Source organism: Antrostomus carolinensis, unplaced genomic scaffold (genome assembly GCF_000700745.2).
Source record: "Antrostomus carolinensis isolate BGI_N321 unplaced genomic scaffold, ASM70074v2 scaffold21476, whole genome shotgun sequence".
NCBI classification, from domain to species: domain Eukaryota; kingdom Metazoa; phylum Chordata; class Aves; order Caprimulgiformes; family Caprimulgidae; genus Antrostomus; species Antrostomus carolinensis.
Window position 1 is genome coordinate 32,602 of NW_010322775.1, and position 26,209 is coordinate 58,810.

A 26,209-nucleotide genomic window follows, 5' to 3' on the forward strand; every position below is an offset into this window, starting at 1 on the left:
TTAGATGAACAATGCATCTTTAAAGGAGAAATTGCAAAAGCTTCGGGAACGTTGTCTGGAGGTATGCTATCATTTCTTCTTTTCTTTGTGGAAACAATGCAAACAACTACATTTAGCTTGTTTGTTATTGCTTTCCACTTCAAAGCAAGCTGCCACTCCGTATACTATTTCGTCCTTTTAATTTCAAAACGTCATGCAAAACCCACTAATGCATTCTTCAATGATATTGTGAATTTCAGTGGCATATAGAGCTAATTTCTATTCTTAACGCTATCTTAGCAACAAGACCATATTTCAATAATATCAGATAGTCACTAGACATGTAAAAGTTGCAGATTCTTGCTTCTTTTCACAGATACTTTCTTTTGGTGATGGAGAAGCTTTTTTCCCATTTTCTATGTATTTGAAATTTGACTGAGTTCTTGAGGTTTTTCTGCTGTGCAGTTGAAGTTTGAGACTTAACATACTAACTATATCAGTAGTCAGTATCAATTTATCTATTATCTTTAAAAATGACTGCAAATTAAATGTAAATAAGGACCTAAAATAGTTTTTATCACTGTATATATTTTTTGTATGGTTTCTCCATTAAATTCTGTATGTTGCCTTCAGCTCCAGAGCACTTTGGGGATACTATATTGTTCACTACTGATGATGATATACTTGAAGCTATATACTGCTATGATGAAACATATGATGGAGAAATGGAAAATGTCAGCTCCTTGAGATATGAGGAAGAGCTAAAGAGGCCAACAACTGCTGATAGGGAGGGAGATGAAAGACCTTTTACACAAGCGGGTTTAAGAACAGAGAATCAACAGGTAGGGGCCTCTATCTTCAGAACTCTCTGTAAATGTCTTTCTGAAGCAGGACATGGAAGTAGGAGACACTGATTTCCATGATGGAGTAAAACTCTGCAGAAGAACTAATACAGCAATCTGTCTATTTTAAAGATTTTTTTTTTTATCCACTCAATAATTTATGTGATTTTTTTTTTTTTTTTTTTAAAGCCCAAAAGGCCCTCCCAATTTTGGTATTCCTGATTAATTAATAAGACTACAAGGAAAGCTATACTAGATTGTGTATATATATATTTACTTTACTTACTTGGACAGAGATTAGAGGGAGTTCTTTTGATTTAGGTACTCCTGAAGGTTTATGTCACTGACAGTGATTTTTACCATAGAGTTATTCATGTAATGAGTAGCTATGCTCCCTGTCACTCCAAACCAAAAGATTTTTCCTTATTTTTCACACAAAGTATATTCTTGTTTCTTCCTCCACAAATTAAGTATCTCAAATGAGAAGGATCTCCCCCTCAACCCTCCCTTTATTTTTTTCTTGTTTTCTTTTTTGACTAGTATTCCCACAGGTCTGTGTGCATTTTGCAGCATAAAAATTCCCCTTTGCAATTCCATACAGTACTTGAAGGAAGGGCATATTTTCAAGCACTGGAGTCTTGCCTTATACCACTCCAACCCAACAGTCCAGTGTCTGAGCAAAGATCCTGCAAGGTTTTCTGCCCAAGATGGTGTGGGGCAGTCTTTGACCTGATTTCCATCAAATCTTAGAATCTTCATGAGCAACTACTGTCTGGTCCTTACTCAGAGCCTCTGCCTTTTATTTTGCTGTTCATCTGCGATGCTCTTCATTCTCTTTTCTAACTCTGAAACGCGCTGTATCAGCAATGGAATAACAAAAGCTATTGTGACTGAGCCATTGATCTCCCTGTCATTCCTAATTTGCTGGTAACATCAAGATTTTGTAGATGGACGCTTATGCTGTCAGAATGATACAGATCTACTAGATGTCTTCCCCGGCATAACTTTGTCATTCAGACTAGTATTGGGTTGGAACAGTCTCTACCTGTTGATCATCCATCCTTTTTTCCTGTAGCATGTTCAGTGGATGAAATAGTGTTTTACTGCACTGACTACAGAACTTTTCAAAAGCTCTTGTGGAAGCGTCTTACTTTCTAGTCAATATTATCCATGGTCATCTGTCTTTCCCATGAATTGGGTAGTCCTTAACATGGCAACTTTTATAGCAGGTCAGACCCGTAACTAATGCACTCGACCCAGCTCTGACTGTGGTCAATAGTGGATGCCTAGGGGAAAATGTAATAATAGAGCAAACATGTTTGTCTGAAACACTCATCCAGCCCTTGGAAATTTGTCTCACAAGGACTTATTGACTTAACCTTTGTGTTTAGTATCCTGCCATGGATTTTAGATTTTTGTTGTGTCAGTTCATCCACTAGATTTTTGAACCCATGTGTGCTTTTACAACTTACAACACTCGGTGGTAAGTTTCCCAGCTTAACTTGCATAGCACAATGAACCTATTTCTGTTTGTCTCTAGGTTCGTTTAATGTCCTGTAGTTTTTGTGATGGAAGAAACTAAATAATTATTCCTATTCCCTTCTTCAAGCCACTCGAGATTTTTGCCCCTCCATTACAATCTCTTCTAAATCTCTCTTTTCCAGAATGGTCAGTGCTTCTTTAGTTATTCCTCACGTGGAAGGTGCTATACAGTATGGTCATGTGTAGGAGCGTGGCAATACTTTCTACTTTGTTTTGCTTTTCCAATAACTGCTGTATTATGGTGATATTTTGTTTCACCTGTAAGGATCTAAGAACACAGGTAGGACAGTGTTTGCAAGCAGAAGTAATTGAAATAGTAAAAAACTAGACCATATCTGAAAGAAAAGATTGTGGGCACCAGTGGAATGAAGGGATTTGAGTAGCCAAGAAAGGAGGAAGAGAGAGAAGAGTTGATAAGGTGGCTTGACACAGATGGTTTATGGCTGCAAGGGAGGGTTTTATTCAGCATTCTATAAAACCAGTAGCTTTATTGTGGCTGTGGGTTTTGATATTCAGTAGAGTTGTAAATTTTAATTCCCAGACTGGTCTTTTAAAGTTGTTCTGAGAAAAAGGCATCAAACAAAAGAAAGAGGTACTGTTTTGTAAGAACCCTCACAATAGGAGGGTTTTTTTCCATCTTCTGTAGGTTACCCATGTGTGTTTATTTCAGTACACAGTTCTTGTTCAGTTTCACGTACTTAATTACCACAAGGACATTTGCTACTACATGAAGCATAGAATCATAGAATCTCCTGGTTGGAAAAGACCTCTGAGGTCATTGAGTCCAACCGTACCTGTCCAGTACTAAACCAGATCTCTGAGCACCTCATCTCCCCGTCCTTTAAACATCTCCAGGGATGGGGACTGAGCCACCTCCCTGGGCAGCCCATCCCAGTGCCTGAGAACCCTTTCAGTGAAGAGTATTTCCTGACATCCAACCTGTACCTCCCCTGGAGTAACTTGAGGCCATTTCCTCTTCTTCTGTCACCAGTTACCTGGGAGAAAAGACACACACCTGCCTCTCTCCACCCTCCCCTCAGCCTCCTCTTCTCCAGACTAAACAACCCCAGTTCCCTCAGCTGCTCAGTATATGTTCCCAGTATATTGCAGTCTGGGAACATACAAGTATAAGATCCAGGATGTCAGTGCTTGTGCTGCAGGAATCCAATAGAACAGTAGGAGCAAAGTGTTGAGAAGCCCCCTTTTTTTTTCTTTTCTTTTTTTCCTTTTTTTTTTTCTTTTTTTTTTTTAAGGCAGAATATATGTTCATTTCACATATCCTGAGTGACAGGAAGTCTACTTCTAGTGATGAATGAAACTATAGAGAATGAGTCTGGACTTCTAATTTCCTGTTTGGCTTTTCAACTACTAATGAGGATTGAGCTTTGGATGTTTTTGTAGGACTACTTAAAATAGTGCCACAATTTCATTCTAATCTGCTATTGTTTTGTTTGGAGCCCAATACTGTATGTGTAAAGTTAGGATTGTTTTCCTCATGTGCAGTGTTTTTACATTTACCTACAGTGAACATAATTAGCCATTTTATCACACACTCAATGAAATCAAGTCTATCTTCAACACTTTGCAGTTGCCCTTTGTCTTTACTGCCCAAAGACCCCCAGTATGATCAGCAAATTTTATCATCTGTTTATTCACTTTCCAGTTTGCTATGTTGAATAGCATAGGTTATTGTTAATTAATATTGTCAAAGGACAAGTGCAAGCTTTTGGACAAGTTTGCTTGTTTGTTCTGCCCCTTGATTCTGGAGAATTTCAGCCTCTTTGAGATAGGTAGCCTGCACTAGGGAGTCTCCCAGTTATTAATCCTATATGCACTAACAAAAAAAAACCCCGATAGTCTTGACTTTCTAAGGACCCATATGATCTTCTGCATTTTGGGGAATGTGTTGCAGGACAGTCTGGTTGGTGAGGCAAAGGCAAGATTGATATACAAAAGGCTGAACATAAAAAATAAAATTAAAAAAAAAAAGGAAATAGACAAAAAAACCCCCACCAAAAAATTCCCACTTTATAAACAATATGTCTGTAATGTATAAGTGATATGCATGTTCATTGTACCTGTTGGTTTACTTTTTAGGTTCAAGAGCCAGACCCTCTCCCTGAATGTATACCCAAGGAATCAGGAATATTTACTGGGAAATGTAAGTTCTTACGTTTACTTCTTGCTTAAGTACCTTTCCCACTAACATGTTATCAAGGAGGATCTGATTTCTCAGAGCTGTAGAAAACTTTGTGACAGATGTCAGGTCTAGAATAAAGAGTAATTGAATATTTAAGGCAGAAGCTTTGTTTACTATGGTATTTAGAACATTATATTGTAACAGTTGGCTTTTAATCTCAGAAAAATAACACTAGTCATTTGTCTAGTCCCTGAATGGGATTTGTGATAGCTGTGGCCATTACCCAGTAATTCTCTCCCAATCCTATCTATTTATGTAGACTGACTGGATTTCTCAGATCAGACTGACAATAGAAACCCTACAGTAAAGCTAGACCAGAATGTTACATCCATACTTAAAAGTACCTGATTTCTTTATCCTGTGCAAAAAAACAACTCTCAGTGGGCCTTTAGATTAATTTCCAGAGAGCTTCTGGATGGCCCAGAAGTTTCAGTATCAATTCCTATTCCTCTGACCAGAACAAGAGAAATTTGGTTCTTGGGCCTGGCATAAAATCTTTAGCAACCTGTGATGTGCTCTCTGAAAATGCACACAATGCTGCACCTATCTGTGAACTACACCTGTGATCTGTGAACTATATCTAGATCTGTGAATTCTATCTATCAACATGTCTATGGTCAATTCACATCTCTGAACTTAAGATGTCTTTCCCTTTTCTCGTTTCTCAAAGTGAGTGAAAAATACAGTGAGGGTATGGGTCAGAGCTCAGCAGATGCAGTCTCTCATACTGACACACTATTGTTAATCAGCTGATGGGCTAACTTGTCTCTGCCAGACAAAGAGGTCCTAATTCCCATGGGTTCTTGCAGGGAAAGAGTTGGAAAAAGCTAGTTGCATTTAAGGGAGGCTTTCCATGTCTTATGAAATGCCAAAGAAACACCAATTTATTGTCTTACACGGGAAAAAACTGCCATTAATTGCTACAAGGGATTATCTTTGTAAATGACCTTGCACAAAAGCAAAAAAACCAACTAGAAGCTACAACCTGACTTTTGCAAATGATTTCTTTGTACCCTGTCCTGCCTGTGTATATTGTTCCTGGTTCTCCTTACGCTGTGGGCTGGTCCTATAGACCTGAGTTCAGAGTCCTCTTGCTTCTTCTTGTTTTGGGAAATTACTGGGACTTGTGCAAAGCTTAGGATCCCTACTGCCTTTTTCATCTGGCACTCCTGGTAATAAATTGTGCACGGGGTCATAGAGGATTTGTATCCTTGACCTGTTGTGGGTAGTTTTCATCTCTTTCATCCTGCTGCCAGTCATAATATGAAGGAGAAATAGTGCCTCAAAGTGTGATTATTCACTGATGCAAAGTCCAGCTAGTGGCTAGTTACTAGAGGTGTCCCTCAGGGGTCAGTATTATAGTCTACGCTGATTAATGTTTGGGGGTTTTTTTAAAGAACTTGGATGATGGGATAAAGTGCAATTTCAGCAAGGTTGTGGATGATACCAAACAGAGGAGAGTGGTTGGTATGCTGGAGGGCAAAGCTGTTCTTCAGAGTCACCTCAACAGGCTAAAGAAATGGTAACCTCATGATGTTCCCCATTGTAACCCCATGAAGTTCAGAGCAAATGTAAAGGCCTGTGTGTGGGATGTAATAACCCATCCCACAGGACAGGCTGGGGGCCATTCTCAGGGATGCACATAGGATTGAGTTGAGAGGCAGCAGAAAGAATTTCTGACTAGATATTAGGAAATCTTTTTTACCCTGAGTGCAGTCAAACACTGGAACAGAGGTTGAGAGAGATTTTGAAATCTGGCAGCCTTGGAGACATTGAGCCTTGCACTGAATGAGCTCCTGAGAGACCTCATCTGATGGACAAGCTTGGAGTCAGACTAGAGACCTCCAGAGGTCCCTTCTACCCTGCATCATTCTGAGATTCTATGAAGGTATTTGACACGGTGATGTGAAGACAACTCCTTGTGTGGATAACTGCTTCACCCTATCTTTTCCCTTTTGTTTCAAAATATATTCAGATTTTGCCTGAGAACTCTGCATGCTTGTACATTGAGCAAGTTTAGTCTGCACAATGGCCTTGGGAATAGCATCTAATATCAATGTAGCCATAGCTCCAAACTTGTCAGCTAATAGGACTATTTATTTCTTAGTGTCCTTGTAAACGCTAAAGGGATCTTCCACTCAAGTGAATTTATGTGTATATCAAGACTTAGTCTTGTGGAAATTGTTGCAGCTATTTATAGGTAATTGGGCTGAATGACTTAATAGCTAATGCTTGTTTGTTTTATAGGGCATCATGACTACTGGTGCTTCTTTAGACATTATCCAACCTGATTATTTCTGGGCTTCTATAATGTGTGAAATGAAAGATGTTTTTAATTTCCAGTGATGGATTTTTATGGAACCTGATCAGACTGGAATATTATTTGTTATATCTGTATATGGTCTTTATCTTTTTTCAGTAAGACATGAAACAGGTGGAAGATAGATGTACAATCTTTTGTCTGCCCAGTTTTTCTTTCCTATTTATTTTCTGGAGATACAGGCTAATCAGCATTGCTGCTTTTCAAATACTTCCATGTGTCTAGTTCTGACATGAAGAAAGTAACTTAAACACATTAGTAAACCCAATTTGTTTTTTGGTTTAACTATAAGCTTGTTTTCTCTAACAATTCATGGATTTATGAGAAATTGGATTTATATGGATCTATATAGTCATTTATCTGGCAAAAGATGATAGATATGACTTCAGACTAATAGGTCTTCTCTGTGTCTGCTTAATCACAAAATCTGTCATGTAAGAGCTTAAATGTATCATTGAATTACTGTCAGTCTGAGTAATGAAACACTCGATAACGTGCTTGATCAGGAGTTGGATGTTACAAATGAACAAGGCGTTGGTAGCCACTAAAGGGCTAATCTCACACAGATTTTCAGGAGGTGCTATGCTGTTCCATGGAGGTAGGCATGCGGATCAGGAAGTATCCAAATGCAGCATCCACAGTTATTTAATCTAAAGAAAATACACACACTGCTAATTGTTGGGGCTTGCATGCATATTTATATTGTCTCCTTACTTCAAACTAGCAAGTATGTCTATAGATATATTATATGCATATTCTTTATATAGGCCTGCAGCTGAATTTTACTATGACCTGGGGAGACTCTCATTACCTTGGACTGACGGGACTTGAAGTGATAGGAAAGAATGGTCACGCGTTAAAAATAAGCACAGAACAGATTTCTGCTTCACCCCAAGACTTAAATGATCTTCCAGAGTATACAGGAGATTCCAGAACATTAGAAAAGTAAGTAGTGGGAGAGTTGGATTGTGCAAACATTTTCTGCAAGGTTTTTTCTTCTTTTTTCTTTTCTTTTGCTTCATGCCTGTTGTTTCCACCAACAGTTTTGGAGTTTATCAATTTTAGATACGTTTTACATCAAACTTTTTATAAAGTGATAGGATTATATAGAGTTTTATTATGTTAACACATGTTAATGTGAACATGACTTTCATACCATCACAGCTCATTCTTGGATTTCACAAGCTACCCAGGAACAGCTTGTTGTAGAAACATGGATGAGATGTTTCCAAAAGATGGTGTTTGAATTAGGAGATGGTAAAATGCCTGGTTGGTATCTCTGCCAAGGACTTTCCAGGCAGAAATGTGGGTGTTTTGTAGCATCTGTCTATGCATATGTCATGATATTTATGCAGGGTTTATCAGTAATTTTAACAAAAATTTTCAAGTTAGCAAAGGGTGAAGTTGTGTTAGGGAATTGCACAAACAGGTGTCGTTCTTCTGGCAATTCTGCAGCTTTTTTTGTTTGTTTGTTTTTGTTTTTTGTAACTTCAATTAACTTTTTTTCATTTTCGACTTTTGTAACTTCCATTAACTTTTTTACTTCCTAAAATTAACTTGTACTTCTTAAGTGGCAGTATTATGGAAATCATAGGCTATAGGTCTGGAGAGAACTTGGCATTTGTTGATATTGAAGCTGCATCCTGTTGTTTCTGAGTCTTATCTCCATTTTTAAAGGGTATTTTCAGTTGTAATCCTGTCCTGTGGCATGTTAATAGTCTGTGAATAGGTTTATGAATTAGGACTTCTCTTTTCAAAGTCTTTGTTGAATCTTCCTCAGAATGATGTATTTATCTACATGTACACTAAATGTTCTTTGTAATTTCTGCTAATCTGACTAATACGGATGTCAAGCTTACTTGTATGTAATTCCTCAGTGCTTCTGCCTGTCTATATGAAAATCTCTTCTGTAGATGTCAAGATCTAAGAAATTTTCCCATGAGATCTCCTGTGATGAAGAGGTTCTGGTGGTGGAGTCTCTGCAGAGATGCAAAGAATTCACTGGGCTTTTCTGTTGGTGTCTTCTCTTCTCTGAATGTTCCTTTTGCAGCCTAGTCATCTGTTGATCCTACAGAACTTCTGACAGGCTTTCTGCTCCTGATGTATTTGAGGAATTTTATTTATGGTACCTTTTGCTGGCTAGCCTTCATGCTCTTTTTTGGCCTGTGTATATACCTTTAGCCTTCCAGAGTTTATGGTCCTATCAATTGAAGGTTTTTTTTATGATGCCTTTTTTTGAAAGATGGCTTGTAATAACTTTCTTTTTCCTGCCACTGGACCAGGATGGCTTTGATTTTTCAAGTTCTCCCTCTTTCTAACATCTTTCTTACTAAGTGGGATACATTTGTTCTCTGCTTCCAGTATGATATCCTTTAATGTTCTCTCTGCTGTGAGTAATGATTTTATTTGGTTTTGTTTTGTTGCTCCTTTTTTCTTTTTTCTACTTCATCATTTTTGCTGAAGAACCTTTTTGGGCACAAGGAACAGGGGCTTTTTTTGTCTTTTGATATTTCTGTGAGCATGTTGAATTTGAGTGCACTACAATGCTCTTCAACTTTGGAATTGGTCCTGTGTACTCTTCAGGACCAAGTCAAGGATTATGTCTTCTCTCATGGGCTGCCTAATCAATTCCTCTGTGAAACAGTCATTATTCAAATCTTTTTATTTAAGGAACTGCCAAGTCTGGCACTCATTTTTTTCCATTAAAATTTTAAATAAATAGTAAGTACAAAGGGCAGTGTACAGAAGTAATTACAGTGGGCAATTAATTCATATTCTCCTTTGCTCCATTTGTGTGCCATATTTTGTGGTAGAAGAATAGAAAGTCAGAATTTCAAAATGAGGAGATAATGGAATTAACTTTAGTTAGTTAGTTAGCCTGAAGTCTGTGCTCTTATGAAAAGACATTGTCATGCTGGTAGAAAGCTTTTTAAAAAGGTAGGGATGTGCCTAACTGTGCATGGAGAAGGATGTGAACAAACGGTGCTTCTTTGGGTGATCCAGCTCCTTGTTGGATCCAGTGAAGTGGCACTGGCAGAGTAACACACTGCAGAGTGCCAGACAGCCTAGTTTAGCCACACAACTATATTAATGAGTTCAATTGTGTCTGGACCTTAGAGCTTTGCCTTTGGCCATTTTGGCACAAAAGTAGTGAGCTTTCCTTTGCCTGTCCCTGTTCATGCAGCAAAAACCTCAGGATTTTTCTCTTTTTCCTCAAATGGACCCAAATAAAGGAAATATATTTCCATCCCCCCACCACTATCTCTAATTCAACAATTGCATATTATTTTTGATGTTTAGTGTGCTTTTTAGTTGCTTGCACATGTGCACAATAAACCCTGGAAGCTGGAAGTGGCATCTAGAAACAAATTAACAACTAGTAAAGTACCTGATTTTCATGAGAAAAGCAAGCTTTTCCTTTTTTGCAGCTAATGGATTTTTCTCTTTGTAGGTTAATAGATGGGACTAATATCACAGTAGAGGATGACCATATGTGGCTCATTCCTTTCTCTTTTGGAGAAGATCATCTGCTCACAATCCATTTTGATAAAATTGAAAGTATTGCAGGGCTTCGCTTTTGGAACTATAATAAATCTCCAGAGGATACCTTTAGAGGGGTAAGTAAAAGAAAAGCAGCACTGCCAGCAAAAATATACAGCAGTGCATTGGAAAATTGGTACTGTGATAAATGAATATAGCTGCCTTAATAGAACACCATAAATCTTTCTAGATTGTCTGAGTCTGAATTTTGTGGCAGGTATAATGCATTTCTGTCTCCACAAACAGCAAATATTGAAAAAAAAGCCAGAGATAGTTTAAAGAAATCTTCACAGCTGATTTTTCTAAGAGACACATACAATAGCACATATTATTTTCAAGATATATGGTTCTGAAGTGGTATCCTCTCAGTACCTAGTATTTAGGCCTACTATATGATTCCATATTTCCTGGAACACAGGGACAGGAAACAGGGAACACTTCTCCAAAAACAAATTCTGTTTAGGTAAGTTACAGAAGGCCAGTCAATCAATGCTGCCTCTTCCAAGAAGCAAGAAGAGTCTCTAGAACTCTGATGTTTATTAGGGAAATTAACACCTTCAAACAGTTTGGCTAATGTAGTTTAGCTAAAATTGTATAACATATCTCCTCTCTCCTTTTTCCAAATTGCTTATTTTATTTTTTTTTTCCTACTGAATTCTTGGAATTGACTGACAACTGTCATCTGTTGTAGTATCTTGATGGCACCCTGAGTTTGGCTGTCCCTCATTTTCTGGATTTTTCTTAGAAGTTATACATGCACTTGTAATGATTATGAAGAAGTAGTTGCCGTTCACTGCATAGAACGGTTATGAATTGTTTCCAGATAACTGTTGCGTTCTCGATGTCCAAATTCAGTCAGTAGATAAGAAGAAAAATGTTTATAAGTGTTAAACTAGAGAGAGACAGGACAAAAAGAAGCAGCAAGATTCTAGAAAAAAAATCTAGAACTGAAGCTGGAAGTGTGGATCCTCCATAGGACTGGGCAAGATAGTGGGAAAGATTGCAAAACTGCTACTTTGTGTAAATTTACTTTCCAGGAATTGTGTCAGTATGAACAGTACATAAATAGGAGGTGTTCCCTCTCCAGCACAGAGCCCTGATGTCTCTAATATCAGCATGGGGTGATGCTGAGTGGCAAAGACCAGCCAAAGGGCCAGAGTGTAAGATCTTCATTTAAGCCACAATTGATCTAGGGATTTTAACATATGGCACCTAATTTTGTAATACATTATGTTAACCCAACATGTTTGACACATGGGAGGGCTCAGGAGCATCTTGAGTTTACCATCTAAACATACTCCTTGTATAACAGCTAGAGTTCTTTATTAAAATCTGTTACTGAATTGGTATGATTTGACATAAAGAAAGGCCGCTTCCCTGTGAGAGTGGTACAGCTCTGGGACAGTACGCAGTGATGGGAGACTGTCAGAACTACATCTGACAAGGCCCACGGCAACCTGATTTGGCTTTGTGGGCTTCTGTGCTCTGAGCAGGAGCTGGGACTGGAGACATGCAGAAGTCCATTCCAACCTAAATCTTTCTGTGATTCTGTGTACAAAATGCAATATGAAGAACTGTCTTTAACTGGTGATGTGGAATGTTTCTCACTACTGTTGCAAGCCCAGGCTTCTCCAAAGAGGAGCAGGGGAGATAAGTTTGAACATGAATTTTCATACCAAGCCAACTCCCTGTACGTGTGTCTCAGTTATTAAAGAAGAGAAAGAAGTGGCCAAGTTCCTAAAATCTAGCATGGCATTTGGTCTTTGGAGGCCAAACCAAGAAAGAAAGAAAGGTATATTTTCACAGTTTACTTTGCTAGGTAGGAAAAAAGAGGTGAATATGATAAAGCATGCAGGCAGGTGGCATGCCTTCAAGTCCCAGTTAGTGGGTACCATTTAAATGAGGAGTTCTAAAAAGATGAAATAAATTATTTGGAAAACTGAATCACAGAATCCCAGAATGGCCTAAGTTGGAAAAGACCTTTAAGACCATCGAGTCCAATCATTAACCTCACACTGACAAGTCCACTGAAGATGCAAGGTATCTGCTGGGCCACACTACAGGGGCTTTAGACTATAAACCTGGAGCATCATGGCATCTGTTTCCTGAAGTATTGCTGTTCCTTCTAAGAAACAGTCCCCGGGTATGAGATATAGTGATTTGCCAGGCAGCTGTGGACTGGTGGATTCTATTCATAGCTTTAGGATGAGAGGGTAATGGCAGTGAACTGTCAAAATGAAGGGTTGTGTGCTATTTCCAGCTCTATGAAAAATTACCTTGTGAAAGCTTTGTTATACGATTTGTAAAATGCTATGTGTGATGGTTGAGTGCCTTCTCAGATGATGAAAATTACTTAGAAATGAGGGCTGTAAAGGGCACATAAATATAAGCAGCTGTGGTATAATAGGTAAGATTTCATCTCTAAGTCTCTAGACTTCCCATTCAGTACGTGTTTCCTAAACTAAAGGGTATGTCAGTGGATTTTTCACTTCCTCTCCTTAGCTTGGCAGACTGATTCAGCTGGAAAGTAGCATCCAGAAGAGTTTCTGACCTGAAAAGGATATTTCCTTTCTTTGCTCCCCAGCTTATTAAAGATGAAAGCCAAAATAGTTATTTCTCCATACTTGGTACTCATACACACATTCCCTCCTAATTAATCTTCATGCTGTTTGGAAATGAACTGAGCACCTCCTCTAAGTCTAGTAAAATACCCAAGGTTTTCAAATCAAGAAATGTTTATGTTAAAAAACCACCACCAACAAAAAAACCCAAACAAAAATCTTCCTTCCTGAAAATTATTTGCTTTTGGGATATTGCATGTGTAATTTACTGAAATTTTAATTGAATGTAAAGTCATTTACAAATTGAAAAAAATATGAAAACTGTTAATGCATAGCAAGTCACTGATAATATACAGACTTTGCAGAAAACTCTGACTGTTTGTAAGTTCTTCTGATAGACACCTTGAAATGGGAATTTGCATGCAAAACTAAGTTAACCTCAAATTATCATATATACATCAGTCAGTATAGAATCCAAAGATTAGAAAACTGACGCACATTACCTTTAGGCTAAATTAAGTCTTTTGTTAACTAAATGAATCTATTTTGGTTCAGACCATTAATCAGCAAGCCTTAATCATAGTGCCAGTTTTAAGGCCTTCTTGTGATATTTTACAGATATTATTCCTTCCTTAACCAGTAGTTAGTGAAACGCTCAGTGCAGTAAATGCCACTTGTGATTAAGGTGAAGTTGTATTTAACATATTTCAGGGTAAGATGCAGTGGCAGTTGTTGCTGTGTGATTCAATTGTTATGTGACTGGGGTCATGCTTACAAGACCAGATGGTGCTAACAGGGGAGGGTGAAGGGACCGGGACTCCTGCATTGTCTGGATAAGTGTGCCTGAATTATTTAGTTTAATCTTCAGAGATTGTACAAGACGTGCAGGCATCTATGATGTGGATAAGGCTCAGTTCTTTCTGCCAGGTACGAATACTTCTCCTTTATTCACATGCCCTTAGGTTACATACAGCACTGCTTGGTAGATGAGTTTGCATGATCCTGGAAAAGTCCAAGTGCCACCTGTCACAAGGATAAATGGAACTAGTGAAATACAGGCTTTCTATAAATGCAACAGAGACACAAAAGAGTGTGCTCTTGAGAGAGCACCAGGTGATGTGATTTCTTAAAGGCTAACTTCAGCCAGTGCTGAGCAATCAGGCCTGATCTAGCAGTGCATTCAGGCACATGATGACTCTAACTCTCTCCTCAAATCACCTTTGTGACATATGCTGACTTGAAAGCTGAGTCTCTCCATTATCTTGATGTGTGTATTATGGCTGCAGGCTCAGGAATCATTTAGGTTGGAAAAGGCCTTTAAGATCATTAAGTCCAAGTAAACATAACACTGCCAAGTCCACCACTAGACCATGGCCCTAAGCACCACATCTACGCTCTTTTAAATCCCTCCGGGGATGGTGACTCACCCACTTCCCTGGGCAGCCTGTTCCAATGCTTGACAACCCTTTCAGGGAAGAAAGGAAGCTTCAGTGTGCTGAGATCTAGTGAGATGCAGTAATTGAAAGATCTCTTTAACATTCTTTTTTTCTTTTTCCCCCAAATCCTTACTTCTCCCATTCCCATCAGTGTCAGCCATGATGATCTAAATTGCATCCTACGGATTACAACTGGTATCTGCTGGTTTAGGTTTTCTTTTGCCAAAGGATGTCATACCATAGAGGAATTAAATAAATACTGCAAAATTATTGACATTATTTCAGCCTCTGAAATGAATGCATTTATTTTGGTTTTGTTTTATTTTATGTAATGTCATGTAATGTTATGTTATTTTAACCAAGGCTAAGGTAGTCCATGTGTTGCTGGATGGTCACAGCATCTCCCCACCCGAAGGCTTTCTTATCCGCAAGGGACCAGGCAACTGTCATTTTGACTTTGCCCAAGAAATTCTCTTTCTCGACTATCTGCAGCCCCAGCTGATTAATAAAGTACAAAGGAGGTAAAGTAGGATGTTTTTTGCTATCTGAACCACGCAATTTCTCTTAACTGTTTAGTATTCTTTCATGTTCTCTGTTGAAGCCAATTGTATGAGGCACCTGGATGAAAATATGAAGCACTTTAGAGCAAAATGTTTCACTGGGTTTTAACTATATACTGTTAACCAGATTTTATTGAGATCAGAGGACAATTTAGTCCATAATCACAGGTGAGGGGGTTGAGGGGTGGTGTTTGTGGAGGCTCAGTTCTTTGGGTTTGTTCTCTTCTTTTCTGAATGAGCCAAACTGTTTGTCTTGGGTTTTTTTGGCAGGACTGGTTCAAAGAGAATGGAACAAGCCAGTATGGACTATGAAGCACCATTAATGCCCTGTGGTTGTATCCTTCCCTGTCATTTTCTTACTTGTCCTGTAGAATATTTTAGAGTCATATACTGTGATTATGAGTCCTGACCTTTTTGAATCCAACAGTTTCTGGTACTTTAAGAAATTAACAAGATACCAAGAATATGATACAGACTTCCATTAAGTATGAATTAAGAATAAATAAATGGAAAATAATATATGAATGTGTGACCTGTTTTCAGATATTCCAGTAGCTTTTCCTTCTGCCTTTTGTAATCTCTTCAAGCTGGAGCTAGATGTCCATTAGCACAGTATCCAGCCAGCCTATCAAAGCTAGAAGGAGTCTTCATATTTTTGTATATCTTCGAATGTTTATCTCTTATTAAATCTTTATTAAGGTTGACCAGAACTGTGTAATATTTTTGCCATTTTTCTTAATGTTTATGGCTTTTTAATCTTAAGTTTTCCTAGATAAGCACAGCCTTTTGTGATAATACTTATTGTCATACCACCTATCTATTTAATGGGCCTTTAAAATCTATTAGGCTATTCTAACCAAGTTTAGACACAATGAGGTCTCAGCAATACTAAGTTTGTGCCGGTTTCATGAATATCAGTGTCTGGGTAGAGCAAAGAGATACAATTGAGTGCTCCATTAGAGAAATGGACAACACAGACTCTGTCATTACATTTTCTGCCATTCAACTTAAGGACATATTTGCTGGCCAGTTATCACCTCTATAGTTCAAAACCAGCTAAAGGCATGTTCAGTAGACATCAGAAGGCAGTAAAGGCTCCAGATAGGAGCTCTGGTGTTAATAAGTTGCAGTGTACAAGAAGGTAAGGCATATTTGCTGGCCAGTTACCACCTCTATTCAAAACCAGGCAAAGGCATATTCAGTAGACATCAGAAGGCAGTAAAAGCTCCAGATAGGAGCTCTGATGTTAATAAGTTGCAGTGTACAAGAAGGTAAGACCTACACTAAAAAAATTCAGTAGTTCTTCATCTGATGGAAGAACATATATAAATATATATATGTGAACATGGATATATGTAAACATATATAGACTTCTGCCTATCTGCAAGTTGTGTTACTTGCAGATGTCCATTTGTGTGTGTGTTATCAGTGATAGAAAAGGCAAACTTGTGTCTCAAAAGAAAATAGTTTATTTAGAGAGATTTAAGACATATTGAAGACAGAAGTGAAAACCAGATATTTTTTTTTCACTCTCCTAAACTGCAAGTAGAAGTGTCTGACATCAAGATGTGGGCTGCACAATAATTTTTTAAAACTGCAAATTAAATAGTCTGTTAGGACAAAGTATCAGTATAAAAATTTTCCTTAATAACTTTTTGCTTTTTAGTTGTCTTCCAGTTTCAGCTTCTGACAAGTTGGGGGGATCCTTACTACATTGGTTTGAATGGACTTGAATTGTTCAATGAACATGGAGACCAAATCTTACTGACTGAAAACAGTATCCTTCTCTAAACCAAGTGCCTCTATCCCTTTCAGATACGCAGTTTGCTCCCTGGAAAATTAACATATGGCATCTCTTGCTGCTTCTTCCAAATTGCCAGTTTATCCCACGTGATTACTCTACTTCTATTTCTCTGTATTTGTGTGATATACTTGTTTCCATATGTTTTAATGTATTCTATATGCTTTCAGAACATTTATTCTCTGAATGGGGTGCACCAACAAAGCAGGACGAGGTTAGAGAAAGGAAGGCTGAAGAAGGATATAGTATTTTTTGCTATCAACGTTTATTCCTTCTGCGGTATGGAAGGACCAGAAAGTTAGATGAGCTATAAATTCATAAGAAAAGGTTGGCCTCAGTTCTTTGTTATGGAATCTTTCATTGTGCCACAAGAAAGAAATTTTTCATAACTCTTGTTCTGGAGCTTTAGGCTATTCTAGACACCCGATCCAGTCATGAAGATAAGGGCTGAGACTTTGAATTTGATTCAGAGTTCCCTGGGTAAGCAACAGAGGGAATGAAGGACATGTTTGAAAGATTCATAGTCATCAGTTCAGTGCTCTGCATCAGCTAAGGTCTCTTAAGAGCTGAAAGTTTCATACCCCAACATATAATTCATGTGGTTCAGGCACATGGAAGAAACAGTTTCTTAGCCAACTAGGAAGGATAAAAAGCATGGATGCTGCATCAGTTGTATGCCTCTAAGGATCCTCATTGACTAATAAATAGAGGATACAATGAAAAAGGTAACAAAGGCTTTTTCCTGAGCGCTATTTTTATTTGTATCTTGTATGATACATGATGAACTTGAAACCTCTGTAATGGAGAAGAAGCATTTTGAAATTGAAAAGTGGTAACAAATTGTTTTTAAGAACAGGAGATCTTTAACTTAGCTTTTAAATGGTATGGCTTTACAGTGCAATACAATGCCAGGTAAAGATACCTTGTCTTGTTTTGAATGATCACCTGTTTCTGCCTCTATAGTAGTGTTACTTGGATATATTAGGATCCCAAAAAGAGCATATTTGTCTTAGTGGAGTACTAAATGTAATAATTCAGTACTGAGTCTGGAGCAAGCTTTTCTTAAACAGTTGAGGCATTGCTGTGTTATTCCTTAAATTCTTTATAAATACAGAGTCAGACCTTTTAGAAAGCAGGACAAGGGGAAATTAATGTCCCTCCAACTGAATGCTAGGGATTTATAATTCTGAAGACAATGCCATCCGTCCACACTTCTTTCTGTGTCTTTAACATACACACATTTTTAACATAAATGTTGTCTTACAGAGAAAATCGGGTTAATTAGAAAGCCTGTTCGATGGAAGGTTTAATCTTTCCCTCTCAAAGAACCGAAAGAAGATCTTATTAGACAGTTACTGATTTTTGTCACAAACCTTGAGGAACTCAAGCAAAACCTAGTCTGACTGATGACTACCTCCTGCAAGGATACTTTCCTTGAAATATGTTTCATATGAGGAGTTTTCACAAGTTCATGCTCAAAAAACAGGGCTTTGTCACAAAAAAAAGCTGGGAAATACCTATTCCTGATAAGGGAACTGTATTGATGAAGTCATAAATAAATATTTGAAAATAAATTAAATGCAGCTAGTTAGTTTATTCCTATTTTTAAAATAATTTTGAATGCCAGAATCTGTAAGGATTGTCCTGCTCTTGAAAAATGTGCACCCAAGTTCTTCAGCTACCTATGTAAATACTTGGAGTATTTTTAAATTTTACTGCTGTAGTAACGAATACTCACTCATGGAATCTGGACAAGCAAGCATGAACTTTTAAATATGATGTTTCTGAAATGTACTTTATGCTTATTTACACTTAAAGGTTTTTTTCAGATATTGCTGCTTTTCCAGATAGTGTCAACATTTTAGAAGGTGTATCCGGAGACATCCGAACTCCAGACAAACTAATTGACAGACTAAATGACACAACTGATGGCAGACACATGTGGCTTGCACCAATTCTTCCTGGTTTGGTACATTTTCCCTTTTCATCCAGTTTAATGATGTGCATAGATGTAGCTAGAAGCATAAAGGAAAGTGGAAGCATGCATAATTTTTAGGTAAATTTGATGTTAGTAAATGATACTAAATCACTGTCTTTTAGAAGTAGTTCTTTTTATTCCAGTTTCTCTTCACTGCACAGATAGCAACAGTGTAGATTTCCAAGGTTTGTAATCTTCTGTCTCCATGGTGCAACAGCAGAAGAATTTCCAAGGCTGGTGTAGATGTTTTTTCAGTTACTATGATGAAGATACTGAGAAAGGAGTTTAATATGCGTGTTTTGTGCAGTAAACACCTTTCAAAAAGGAGTGGACTGGGATCTTAAATTCATTTTTCCAAAAGCAATGAATGTTGTTCCAGCAGCGAGAATTTTTAAATCTCATTATCTGTGTTGAATTCAAATTCATAAATTGGAGATGAGAGACTTTGTATTTCATGTCCTAAGACCCCAAGTGATTCAGCCCTTTTAGAAGCCCCATGTTTAAAATATGGGGTATCAAATATCTATACAGGAAAAGTAGATCAATTTAGATGAGTTCTGACTTTGTTTTGTGAGAGGACATTTTTTTTATGGGCCTGTTATGGACATCATTAAGATGTTTTTGGTTTTTTTTCTTTAGAAGAGGATGGATTTCAAAAGCAACAAAATGTAAACCTGACGTGTGGTATGCTGTATCCTACTGCAGTGGAAAAATCTTTACTCTGTATGTTACAGTTATTAATTAGAATATTAAAAGCAAATAATTAAGTCAGTTTTGAAAATGTTTCATATATCATTATATGTTGTAATGCAGTGGGTGTAATTAAGATAAAGTTTTTACGTACACCTGGGAATACTGACCACTTGCATTTCTTAGGGAAGTAAAAGGTCTGTGTAATGCTTGAGGCTCCTACTGTGCAGATCCCACATCTTGAATCCTGGTAATTAATTTGATGGGATGCTCTGATATCTGTTATAACATCATGAGTCATTGATTTGACAACCATCTGAGTTTTCTCACATACTTAAAAAAAGATGTGCTTGCAGAGGCTATTTCATTTTGGCAACAAGGAAAGCAGCCATACCTGGAGTTCTAGCACAGATGCACGTGCTGTTGGTGGTGGTGTGTCTGCCACCAAAGTACTGTAGAAGAACATCAGACATCAGTATTAAAAGAGTAAATTGATAAAGTGTGATATGCAGGAGGGAAGAGTAAGCAATCTAATGGCGCTTTCTGTCCTTAAACTGTAACGAATTCTAGCTTTTCATGATCCACTTAGTACTTTTCTCTCTTCCATCTTCTATGATGTGGTGGTACAGCCAGGAAGTGTGAAAGGATTAAGCGATCACCCTCTGTAGCTGGGATACTGAACCAAAGCTCGTACATACTTACATCTGCATTGCTAGGCTGTTTTGAAACATGCCAGTTGCCTAGAAAGCTGAATTAACTCTGCTAGATTGGAGGGCTCAAAAGCTTTGAGGACATTTTATATTATAGCCTTCCTTTTCCTTTCTGAAAATCTTGTCATTTTTAATTCTAAAAATGCTTTTGTCTTTTGCAAATTTATTGCTAATGGAAGTACTATTTGATTTCTTTGTTCCCCTGTTACTGATTGTCATTTTATTTATTTGTTTGAATATATTTTCCATCAACTTTATCATTTGCTGTGGGACTAACAATTGCTTGGAGACTATGCCCAAATTGTCTTCTGGAAAATCACAGATATAAACATTACTATTGATCACATCTACCTTTCTTCCTTCAGTGAATAAAATGCATCATGATTTAATACAACTAACAATATCTTCTCCAGTGCATCAAAGGATTAAAACTTCAGAGGATGCTAGAGATGAAGCTTAAGATATATTGTCCCAAAGTTGATATAATAGCTCATAAAGAGGAATAGCATAGAATTAACTGTAACAGGCGAGATTAGTTTCCTACTGCCTAATCTTTGGTCTTAACACCTTGACATTAATGTCACTTGAAAGTAAAATGAACCTCTGTCCTCAAGAAACTGCTGTTTAGTGAGCACCTGGAGAATTGTCTCCTATTAGCGTAACTCACACAAAAATTGCAAAATTCCTGCAAGAGCTTTCAAAGTTAGGGGATATAGGAGAAATTTTAGTCTTGCAAATAGAAGGATGGATTCCATTAATATTTGGTAGAAAGAAATGGAATGGAATAGTGTAGAGTAGAATAGAATGGAACACCAGATTGTCTTACCTGAAGCACATGTCTGTACTTGGTTGAGTAAATACTTATTAAAAGTGTCTCTCTACCCCTCCTCCAATTGACTAGCAGTCCAGGATGACAATAGTTACATGTACGTTGGAGAGGGCAGCTCTGGGGTGGAGACATCTATTAATTACCAACAGAGTTGATAGCTTAACTTAAATCCTTCACATCAGTTATCTGTCCTGGAGCTATATCTCTTCAAATATAGACCTTTTTTGATGGAACATGCGTGAGAATTTAATTTCTTTGGGGAATTTGTGCTTTTAAATATAAATTAATTCTCTTTTACAGGTGAATAGGGTATATGTCATTTTTGATGTACCTACTACTGTGTCAATGATCAAGTTATGGAATTATGCCAAGACACCTCAGAGAGGTGTGAAAGAATTTGGTGTAAGTAATTTTTATATGCATTGTGTATGTTCTGGTGAGTCAGCTTCCTTGATTTCTGTGCTTATTTTCACAGTTTACTGAAGTGTGATTCCATATAATCTCAAAGCATGGAATTAATCTCATTTAACTCTGCATTTAGTATTAAAATGACTAATCTATGCCAGTCATCTGTCCTCCCTTTCTTGTCCAGGGAGTGAACAGTTTATCTGATTTTTTTTCTTAGGTAATTTTCTTAAGATAGGATAATACTTTCTTTTTTTCACTGACTATAGAGCAGGCCTGGAAGACTTTAAGTTTAAGACTTTAGTTTAAACTACAAGCCCAAGTTTTAGACAGCTGAAGTGAGGTGAGATTCATTAATTCCTAGATTTAAGAGTGATTCACTCCAGTTAATAGAATGGCAATTATGTAAAACACAAAATACATTTTTAATTACCTCCTTGAAAGCTGCATTAGAAACATCAGTGAGAACAGAAAAACTTGATGGGGAAAAAAGATCAAAACCCAGCAACAAATAGAGAGAAATGGTAGTTTTAAGGAATAAAAGCTAAACTAATTACCAAACTTGTGAAACAAATAGAGCAAAACAATTTCTGGTTAATTGATAGTGACATCTAGAAATCAGGCATTGCTTTCAGCACTTGTTTTGTCTCTTTGTTTCTTGAACATCTTTAGCTTCTGGTGGATGACTTGCTTGTGTACAACGGGATTCTGGACATGGTGAACCATGTGGTATCGGGCATCCTACCAACCTGTGATCCTGTGGTCCCGTATCACACCATTCTCTTTACAGATGATGAGAAGATTTGCCATCAGGAGAAGAGAACTGTTATTAGGTATGTGAGTGGATCTTGATTGTAAAAAATAATCTTGTTTTCAAAAAGTAGTTTTGTGTGACTAATGTCAGCAGTATGTATATTGCTATAGAAAACTCTCTTCCAAAGCATTCTCAGCCTCACTTGAGATATAACCAATGGGTTTTTTAGACACTAGGACCAAATTACCAGCTTTATTTGTAAGCAGTTTTTAGCACTTACTGGATTTCATGTTTCATACTTATATATATTTTCATGGAAGCCTATAGAAATAAACAGAAAAGAAAGCAGTTAGGCTTCCTTAGGGAAGAAATAATCAATCCCAATGATATTGCATGGAGGGGAGGAAAAAAAAGTTAATGAAGAAGAGCCAAATATCAAAAGTAAAGAAAAGAAAGTCCCCTGATTTGGCACAGATACTAATTAAGGAACCAGAATTCTACTGGTTCATAAATGTTCTAAAATAATGAACTTCTTAAATGAGAAATGAATTGCATTCAGAGGAATGACACCTTGAAACCACTAAGTTGGCAATCTCACAGAAAATTGATGAAATGCAGTGAGAAATGCACTTATATTTAGAAGGTCAGGATTGATAGGGTCTAAAAAACAGTCCCTGGCAAGGAAAATAAAGATTGAAAGAATAATTTATTTTAAATGAGATTGAAAAGTGAAAAATCGAAAGCTTATAGAAATAAACACTTTCTTATACATTGCACAGCTAACAAATAGAATGTCTTGCACATACATCACTTGGAAAAAAAGGTGACAGTTTTACAGTCAAAAATGGCATGTTTGGTTCAGAAGAATATTCACATACTTAGCAGTAAGTGGAAGGGGGAGGTAAGCTGTCCTGATGAAGAACAGAAGTTCGCGTTTGCCTACGAGGTTTGTTTCCCTGTGTTTCTCTACGGCATTGGCTGTTGGCCACTGGTACTGTCAGATGTTGAAATAAATTATTGTTTGGATGTATTGTGTTAGACTCACGTTTTTGTACAAGTGGCTGTGTTGTCATGGTAAAATTTGGAGGTAAACAATTTGTCAGGTGAGAAAGTTACTGAAATGAAAATGTCTGGAGGACATGTGAGTTTTGAGAAGTTTTTCGGTGGGATATAGAAAGGAGGAGGAGAAGTGAACCTTTACTTTTTTCAGCTTAACATCTTTCTGTGAGTAGATTTATTTTATTGGAAGCAGAGAAGCACCAGCTGTAATCATAGAACTTTTTCATGTAACTTCCTTTGCACGTACTTATAAGACCTATATCCTTTGATTTCATTTTAAAAGGGGTATTCCTTTGGGGTCACACAAACTGCATGATCTGTTTTCCAGTCAAGAACATGCTCAGTCTCTTCTCTGCTAGACTTCTATGCAGGAGCTTTCTTGGTCTTTCTTCTTAGCCTGGTTTGGAATCATCTTTTCCTTTTTTTCACCTGCTACCCTACTAAAATATAGGAGACTTCAGCAATAGAAGACAAATCCCGTACTACGCGCGGGATAACATCCCTCCATTTTAGAAATGCTCTTGAGGTTTTATATTGTTACTTCTGATTTTGGCCTATTCCCTTCCACATGTCACTGTTCAATATTTTATGAACCCTGAACTTGAGTCTGATATTAGCATCCATAGTGTAAGTTCTGATTTACTTCAGTATTGCTTCCCCTGTTTCACTCTGACAGTTCGAGACATTACATTTTTCTCCAAAAATAGAGACCTATTTTGTGCAGTATTTGTAGAGAAAAGAAAAATACACTTCTTTTTTACCAAAGGCATGGATGTTTTGTTTTTGTCTATGTGAAAGGGAGATGTTATTAGTGATGTTTTCTTTAACTTTCAATTTAGCTCACATTTTTTCTCTAATTTGTTTAATTTAACTTTGAAGTTATTACTTCTTTCCCAAAAAGAAATCGTTACTATTTTGCAGAAGCCTGCAAATAAAACTTGTCACAGTAAATGAGTTTTGTTTAGTTCAGAAAATTTTCAAATAATGCTATTTTTGGCATTACAGAACAGTGTTAAATTCCATATAGGGCTTTTTATACCCTCTTTGTACAACACTATTTAAAATCTCCCTTTGGTTAATGTGGTTCAAGCTGTGTAGGCAGGCAAGAAAATTGTAGAGTGAATATGGTGTTTATATTTGAATGTGTGCCTGAATGAACGCTGCTAATTAAAACTGGCAAGAAATCCTTCAGGTGGATGCAGACAGAATGTCTTTCCTTTCTAGATAGGCTCCTATAATGTGTCTGTGCTTCACAGCTTTGTTTAGCCTCCAGGACCTACATAACTTATTTGGTAACCTTTTCCACAGCTCTTATAACTTTTCAGTGTTGATTGTTTTGGCTATTATACTGATTTTAATCTTTTCAGCAATCATGTGGGAGATCAGGATGTACGGATGATGAATGAAAATGAGATTGTCACAAACAGCAAAAAGAAGCAGGTTGTGGCTGATCCAGGTTAGTTCCGTCTTCTACAGTTTTCTGCTGCTCACTTTCTACAGAGACAGTATGGATAATGAACATTGTTATAGACCTAGGCTGGGAAAAGTGGGGAGACTTACACTTCTTGTATATATTTAGCTCTACTTTTTCTACCATAGGAAGGCAAACCAGGAATGTCATGCTCTGGTGGATTTTTATTCTGGATCTACATCTGAAAGTGGATGATATAAATCAAAGGCATATGTTGCATATAGTCATAGCTTATACTAACACATACACAGAAGTCCTCAGGAAAGAAACTGACTGAAGATGAACTGAAAACTGGTGTTATTTGTGCAGGTTCATAGATAGTTTCTGGAATAGCAGGCTCATTGCATCCCCCCCACTGGCCGTTTAATCAGCTTTAGAGATGATGTGTATGTGTCTCAGAATTAGCTGCTTGTTGCTCCTCAAAGCAAATCCAAAATCAAAATAAGTGTAATAAGGGAGGAAAACATGTTGGCTTTATTCCTCCCACTATCTTTCTGGTTGGTCTTTTCTCTTACAAAGTGATAATTAAAAATACAACCTCTTTTTTTCCCCCAGGAGAAAGAGTAGATTGTATTCATAGTCTGAAGAGTCCCAGTCATTCACTGTAAATTACTCAGAATAGCTCCCTAAATACATTACAAATTCTCAGCCAAGCTGGTATATTCATGATTGGTTTTCTCTCCTGAGCATGACATTTTCTCCTATTAGTTCCTCTAGAAAGTGTTACAAAGATCATTTGATGGCTTTTAATAACAGTTCTGTAGAAGGATTTTAAATGCCATTGCCTGTACAAATACACCTTCAAAGTTATGAGTATATTGGCACTAGCTGCGCCAGAAGTACTCTGGACGTCTCTGTGCCTGTTGTAGTGACCTCCTGGCCTCCAGTGCAGATGTACCCTCTGTCCAGTGGAGAATCACTGTCATTTCCATGGCCATCACCTCTATCGCCCAAGCATTAAGGACACAGAATTCCTCGGAAGTCATCAGTTGAGGATTGCGTATTGCCATCTGCCCCATGTCTCCACTCTAGTACTTACTGCTATCAGATGCAGGGGTTGATAACATCTATTCATAGAATGATTTGGGTTGGAGGAGACCTCAGGGGGTCCCCTCCTGAGGGAGGGCCCAACCTCCTACTCAGAACAGTTCCAACATTGAATTCAGGCCAGATTCCACAGGAAAGCGATTCCAGGGGACTGTGACAAAAGTGGCAATGCTCGCTGTCAGTGTAAGAAACATTAGTGAGAAGAGCAGCTTAGTTTTCCTTCTGGGATGGAAAGAGAAATGGACATGTTTCTTCCTCAGTTTAGTCTGTGGCTTCACTGTTAATACAGGTGCAGTCTTAAAACAGCATTCAATTTTCCTTAACAGCTTTGCGTCCAAAAACCTGCATATGTGAAAAAGGACTGCAGAGGAGGAAAAGATAACAAGGGATTGTGATGGGAAAGTTCTGAATACGTCCAGTCCTAAATAACTGCAGTCTAGATCTCCAAGATACGCATCATCCCAGCGGAAGATCTTCCGTGTCTG

The 26,209-nt window shown here is 37.6% G+C and overlaps 1 protein-coding gene across 1 annotated transcript in view; it reads left to right on the forward strand.

Moving 5' to 3' along the window:
- Window positions 1-26,106, forward strand: part of KATNIP (katanin interacting protein) — a 57,937-nt gene extending 31,831 nt beyond the window's left edge. The window contains 13 exon segments of the mRNA XM_010170377.1: window positions 1-61; window positions 613-821; window positions 4,461-4,524; window positions 7,651-7,828; window positions 10,335-10,500; window positions 14,784-14,941; window positions 15,251-15,315; window positions 16,647-16,757; window positions 18,611-18,750; window positions 21,289-21,390; window positions 22,066-22,226; window positions 24,574-24,662; window positions 26,051-26,106. The exon segment at window positions 1-61 is cut by the window's left edge and continues 25 nt beyond it. Of these exon segments, the coding sequence (XP_010168679.1) occupies window positions 1-61; window positions 613-821; window positions 4,461-4,524; window positions 7,651-7,828; window positions 10,335-10,500; window positions 14,784-14,941; window positions 15,251-15,315; window positions 16,647-16,757; window positions 18,611-18,750; window positions 21,289-21,390; window positions 22,066-22,226; window positions 24,574-24,662; window positions 26,051-26,106 (1,560 nt within the window).
- The last annotated feature ends 103 nt before the right edge of the window (window positions 26,107-26,209 follow it).